Source organism: Palaemon carinicauda, chromosome 20, assembly GCF_036898095.1.
Source record: "Palaemon carinicauda isolate YSFRI2023 chromosome 20, ASM3689809v2, whole genome shotgun sequence".
In the NCBI taxonomy this organism is placed as follows: Eukaryota; Metazoa; Arthropoda; class Malacostraca; order Decapoda; family Palaemonidae; genus Palaemon; species Palaemon carinicauda.
This window is the reverse complement of record NC_090744.1, coordinates 17,970,431-17,976,346: the sequence shown is the minus strand read 5'-3', so window position 1 is coordinate 17,976,346 and position 5,916 is coordinate 17,970,431. Positions and strand designations below refer to the sequence as shown.

Below are 5,916 nucleotides of genomic sequence, written 5' to 3'. Positions count from 1 at the left end.
AGAGAGAGAGAGAGAGAGAGAGAGAGAGAGAGAGAGAGAGAGAGAGAGAGAGAAAGAGAAAGAGAGAGATGACGTAAAACACTTAAGAAAGATAAGAGAATCCCAATGGAGATAATAATTCACCTTTGGAAAATTGAAAGAAAAAATAATAAGAAATTAATTATTCCATGAATATATGAGAAATTTACCCTTTTGACGAATCCAGGTAAAAGCTTAAAAAAAGTTAAATTTTATGCAAATATTATGAGAATTTCCCATCTATATCAATAATTTCTTGAATTTTCTTTTATTTAAATATAAATAAAGAGTTTAAATGGTAATTCTCTATTCCATAAGGTAAAATATTTTGATTAATTTCTAAAAATGAAAAATACGAAAATATACAAGGAGAAATGTTAATAATTATGATTTTAAGACTTTCTATGAAACTTACAATATAATAAAATGCATTCGTGATAGATTATTTACCTACGGGTTAGTCTCTTCAAATGATAGGTAACAAATGCACGTATCTACAAACAACTGTCATTATTGAACGGCTATCACCAAAAATACTATACCAAGGTATACCTTTTATTTTACTGTTTGCAGAAATGACTTTTGCACACAGACCAATGCCAAAAAATGACAGAAAAATTATCTATACTTTATAAAGTGAGGGTTGGTCAACAAGTCCTGGGTAGTGCTAAAGCCTCTGTACCATGGTCTTCCACTCTCGTGGATTAGAGTTCTCTTGCTTGAGGGTACACTTGGTCACACTGTCCTATCTTATTTCTCTTCCTCTTGTTTTGTTAAAGTTTTCATAGTTTATATAGACGTTAATTCTAATGTTTTTCTTCTTAAAATGTTTAATTTTTTCTTTTTTCCTTTCCTCACTGGGCTATTTTCCCTGTTGGAGCCCCTGGGCTTATAGCATCCTGCTTTTCCAACTAGGGCTGTAGCTTAGCAGGGTAGTAGTAGTAGTAGTAATAATAATAATAATAATAATAATAATCCCAACATTTAATGGCTATTGGGTAGTTACCGAAATATTTGATAAACCACCACCAGTACATTAGCTAAAAAACGAGTTTTTGTTAGAAGGTGTTACCGTATTCTGTTATACCAATTCATTGTCATTTGACGTCCGAGTGGAATTACCTACAAGACTAGCCCGATTCCCAGAACACGTGGCAACGCCGCAACGTCCCACCCTTTGTAGTTGGAATATACAAAATACTTTGTCTCTGATAAGAGATGCTGCCATAATCTCTTGTACTATACTCATTTTTTTTAATGAGGCACATTTGCACTGACTCGCAGCGGTGCTCTTTTAGCTCGAAAAAGTTTTCTACTATCTGATTGGTTAGAATGATCTTGTCCAACCAATTCGCGAGCAGGAAGCTTTTCCGAGCTAAAAGGGCACCCCTGCAAGTCCGTGTAAATCTGCCTCACTAAAAAATGGCCATAGTTCATTGTCATTTATATCGTTTACTTTCATACTTCCGAGTGTTATTACCCACAAGGCTGACCAGTTTCACGAAAACACGTAGCACGCTGCCTCATCCCACCCTTTGTAGTTGGACTACAGAAAATACTTACTTTGCCGAAGTGCGTCAGCCCGCGGGGTGCTTTGGGGTCTTCCTCGTCCGTTTCTCTGGCCCTGGCACATTCAGCCCTAAAATAAACAGAGATCAGGGAAATGACAGTTTGTGAAAAAAGGGTGGGAACGATTCACGAAATCCAAACGTTTTATGTACTGATCTATGTGTTTTCTACATATATTCTTTTTGACATAAAAAAAGGAAGATTGACATTATGACGAAATTTGATTCATTCACAAAATCCAAACGTTTTATGTACTGATCTGTGTGTTTTCTACATATATTTTTTTTTTGGGGTGGGGGTAAATATGCATTTATTCTTGACTTACAAAAAGGAAGATTAACATCAATGACGAAATTTGATTCATTCACAAAATCCAAATAATTTATGTACTGATCTTTGTGTTTTCTACATATATTTTTTGGGGGTGGGGGGTAGGGGTGGGTGGGGTAAATATGCATTTATTCTTGACATACAAAAAAAAAGGAAGATTGAAATCATGAACATATAGGAATCATTCACAAAATCCAAATATTTTATGCACTGATCTTTGTGTTTTCTACATATTTATGGGGGGGGGGGGGGGGGGGGGGGCCCGTGGGGCGGTTGAATATGCATTTGTTTTTGACATACAAAAAAAAGGAAGATTGAAAATCATGACGATATTGGAATCATTAATAAAATCCAAATATTTTATGTACTGATCTTTGTGTTTTCTACATCTCCTTTTTTTTTTGGGGGGGGGGGGGGGTAGGGGGGGGTAGGGGGGTAGTGGGGTAAATATGCATTTATTCTTGACAAAAAAAAAAAAAGGAAGATTGAAATCATGACGATATAGAAATCATTAATAAACTTCAAATATTTCATTAACTGATCTATGTATTTTTTTACTTATCACAATTTTTTTTATTTGGAATATATATTAGATCTTAACACAAAAAGGATTGATATCATGTTATAGATTTACATTCGCTAATTTGATTTTCAGTAATTCTAAAAGAAGATAATTACTTTATTTCCCTCACCAAGTGTCATTTTCTCATTGCAAAAAATCCTGAAACTGGAAAAAACCCGTTTGAGCAACACTAGAAAGAGCCCGATTTACCTATGTCTAAATATATTGTGTATTTCTCTATTCCCTCTTTTACTGCTCTTTTTCAGTTATTTCTTCTCCCCTCCTTTCCTTTGCTTACGTATTTTTAACAGTTGGAACATTCGCAATACAAAAAAATAAAACATCATCCATAAAAACAAAGGCAAACTGGATAAAGATATTCGTAAAAGACAAAAATAATCAAAAGACAATTTTATCTTAAAAACATCTATTGAAAAGCCACTTGAGGTCTAGTTACAGATTCCACCGCGAGAGAGAGAGAGAGAGAGAGAGAGAGAGAGAGAGAGAGAGAGAGAGAGAGAGAGAGAGATTTCCGGAAAAAGAGAGTGGAAAATTTTCACTAAACCAGTTCAAACATTACCATCGATAAAGTAATGAAAAAACAATGAAAAATTCCGTGAAAGACAAATGAAATCCTTAAAAAACACCGAATAAAAAAAAAAAAAAACACAAAAACATTCGTTACAAATTCCCCGAAAAAGAAATATATATACAGAAAAAAGCAGCAATAAATTTTCATTAAACCAAGATAAACGTTACTATCGATAAAATTACACCAAGCTAATTAAGAAAACCCCTAAAACACTAAAACAATTGTGAAAAACCACTGAAGGAAAAAAGGCTTTCATTACAAATTCCACCAAAAAAAAAAAAAAAAAAATAAATTGATATTCTATAAATGCAAATGAAAAATTTTGGAATAAAACAGGTTTAACAGCACTACCGATAAAAATCGAGGAAAAAATTATTAAAAAAAACTTCAAAAAATATATAAAAATAAAATCCTCAAAAAGACTATAACAATGCAAAACTAGAGGGGAACTCAGCAGAGCGCAGACCTCCACCACGGCAGCTTTATTTCTCACCTTTAGCTCAAGCTTCACCTTGACCTTTGATCTATGACTTTAAAAAATGAATCAAATCTGGGTCGAAACATCATAACTAATCCCTGAAAGTTTCACTGCTCCATGAGTAAAATTGTGGCCAGGAAGTTGTTCATACACAAACGACCTTTTGCTCAACCTTGACCTTTGATATACGACTTTCATAATTGAATCCATTCCCACGTCTCAACATAATTAATTCTTGAAAGTTTCACACTTTATGAGTAAAATTGTGGCCATGAAGTTGTTCATAAACAAAAAAAAAAAAAAAACTTTTGCTCGACCTTGACCTTTGATCTACGACTTTCAAATTGAATCCATTCCACGTCTCAACATAATTAATTCTTGAAAGTTTCACACTTTATGAGTAAAATTGTGCCATGAAGTTGTTCATAAAAAAAAAAAAAAAACTTTTGCTCGACCTTGACCTTTGATCTATGACTTTCAAAATTGAATCCATTCCACGTCTCAACATAATTAATTCTTGAAAGTTTCACACTTTATGAGTAAAATTGTGGCCATGAAGTTGTTCATAAACAAAAAAAAAAAAAACTTTTGCTCGACCTTGACCTTTGATCTACGACTTTCAAAATTGAATCCATTCCACGTCTCAACATAATTAATTCTTGAAAGTTTCACACTTTATGAGTAAAATTGTGGCCATGAAGTTGTTCATAAAAAAAAAAAAAAAACTTTTGCTCGACCTTGACCTTTGATCTATGACTTTCAAAATTGAATCCATTCCACGTCTCAACATAATTAATTCTTGAAAGCTTCACACTTTATGAGTAAAATTGTGGCCATGAAGTTGTTCATAAAAAAAAAAAAAAAAAACTTTTGCTCGACCTTGACCTTTGATCTATGACTTTCAAAATTGAATCCATTCCACGTCTCAACATAATTAATTCTTGAAAGTTTCACACTTTATGAGTAAAATTGTGGCCATGAAGTTGTTTAAACAAAAAAAAAAAAAAAAACTTTTGCTCGACCTTGACCTTTGATCTATGACTTTCAAAATTGAATCCATTCCACGTCTCAACATAATTAATTCTTGAAAGTTTCACACTTTATGAGTAAAATTGTGGCCATGAAGTTGTTCATAAAAAAAAAAAAAAAAAACTTTTGCTCGACCTTGACCTTTGATCTACGACTTTCAAAATTGAATCCATTCCACGTCTCAACATAATTAATTCTTGAAAGTTTCACACTTTATGAGTAAAATTGTGGCCATGAAGTTGTTCATAAAAAAAAAAAAAAAAAAAAAAAAAAAACTTTTGCTCGACCTTGACCTTTGATCTACGACTTTCAAAATTGAATCCATTCCACGTCTCAACATAATTAATTCTTGAAAGTTTCACACTTTATGAGTAAAATTGTGGCCATGAAGTTGTTTAAACAAAAAAAAAAAAAAAACTTTTGCTCGACCTTGACCTTTGATCTATGACTTTCAAAATTGAATCCATTCCACGTCTCAACATAATTAATTCTTGAAAGTTTCACACTTTATGAGTAAAATTGTGGCCATGAAGTTGTTCATAAAAAAAAAAAAAAAAACTTTTGCTCGACCTTGACCTTTGATCTATTGACTTTCAAAATTGAATCCATTCCACGTCTCAACATAATTAATTCTTGAAAGTTTCACACTTTATGAGTAAAATTGTGGCCATGAAGTTGTTCATAAAAAAAAAAAAAAAAAACTTTTGCTCGACCTTGACCTTTGATCTACGACTTTCAAAATTGAATCCATTCCACGTCTCAACATAATTAATTCTTGAAAGTTTCACACTTTATGAGTAAAATTGTGGCCATGAAGTTGTTCATAAAAAAAAAAAAAAAAAAAAAAAAAAAACTTTTGCTCGACCTTGACCTTTGATCTATGACTTTCAAAACTGAATCACTTCCACGTCTCAACATAATTAATCCCTGAAAGTTTCACTACTCCACGAGTAAAATTGTGGCCATGAAGTTGTTCACACACAAACGACCTTATGCTCGACCTTGACCTTGACCTTTGACCTAAGAATTTAAAAAATGAATCACTTCCGCTTCTCAACATATCAATTAATCCCTGAAATTTTCACTACTCTGAGTAAAATTGCGGCCGGGAAGCTTTTTGCAAACAAACAAAAAGACCAACTGTTCACAAATAAACAAATGAACAATCAAACAACGGCGAAAACATAACTTCCACCTAACTTCATTGGCGGAGGTAAAATACACTGAATGCAAGAAAAACTTTCGTTATAAATTCCACCAAAAAAAAAAAAAATAGTGGCAAATTTGTCAAAGAGAAGAATTTAATAGACCACTATGCCTAAAATTCCCTTGAAGACA

General features: G+C 32.8%; 1 protein-coding gene across 1 annotated transcript in view; it reads right to left on the bottom strand.

Moving 5' to 3' along the window:
• The window catches only part of LOC137659676 (uncharacterized), a 283,127-nt gene that overhangs the window by 41,643 nt on the left and 235,568 nt on the right, over positions 1–5,916 (bottom strand). The window contains 1 exon segment of the mRNA XM_068394501.1: positions 1,582–1,657. Within this exon segment, the coding sequence (XP_068250602.1) occupies positions 1,582–1,657 (76 nt within the window).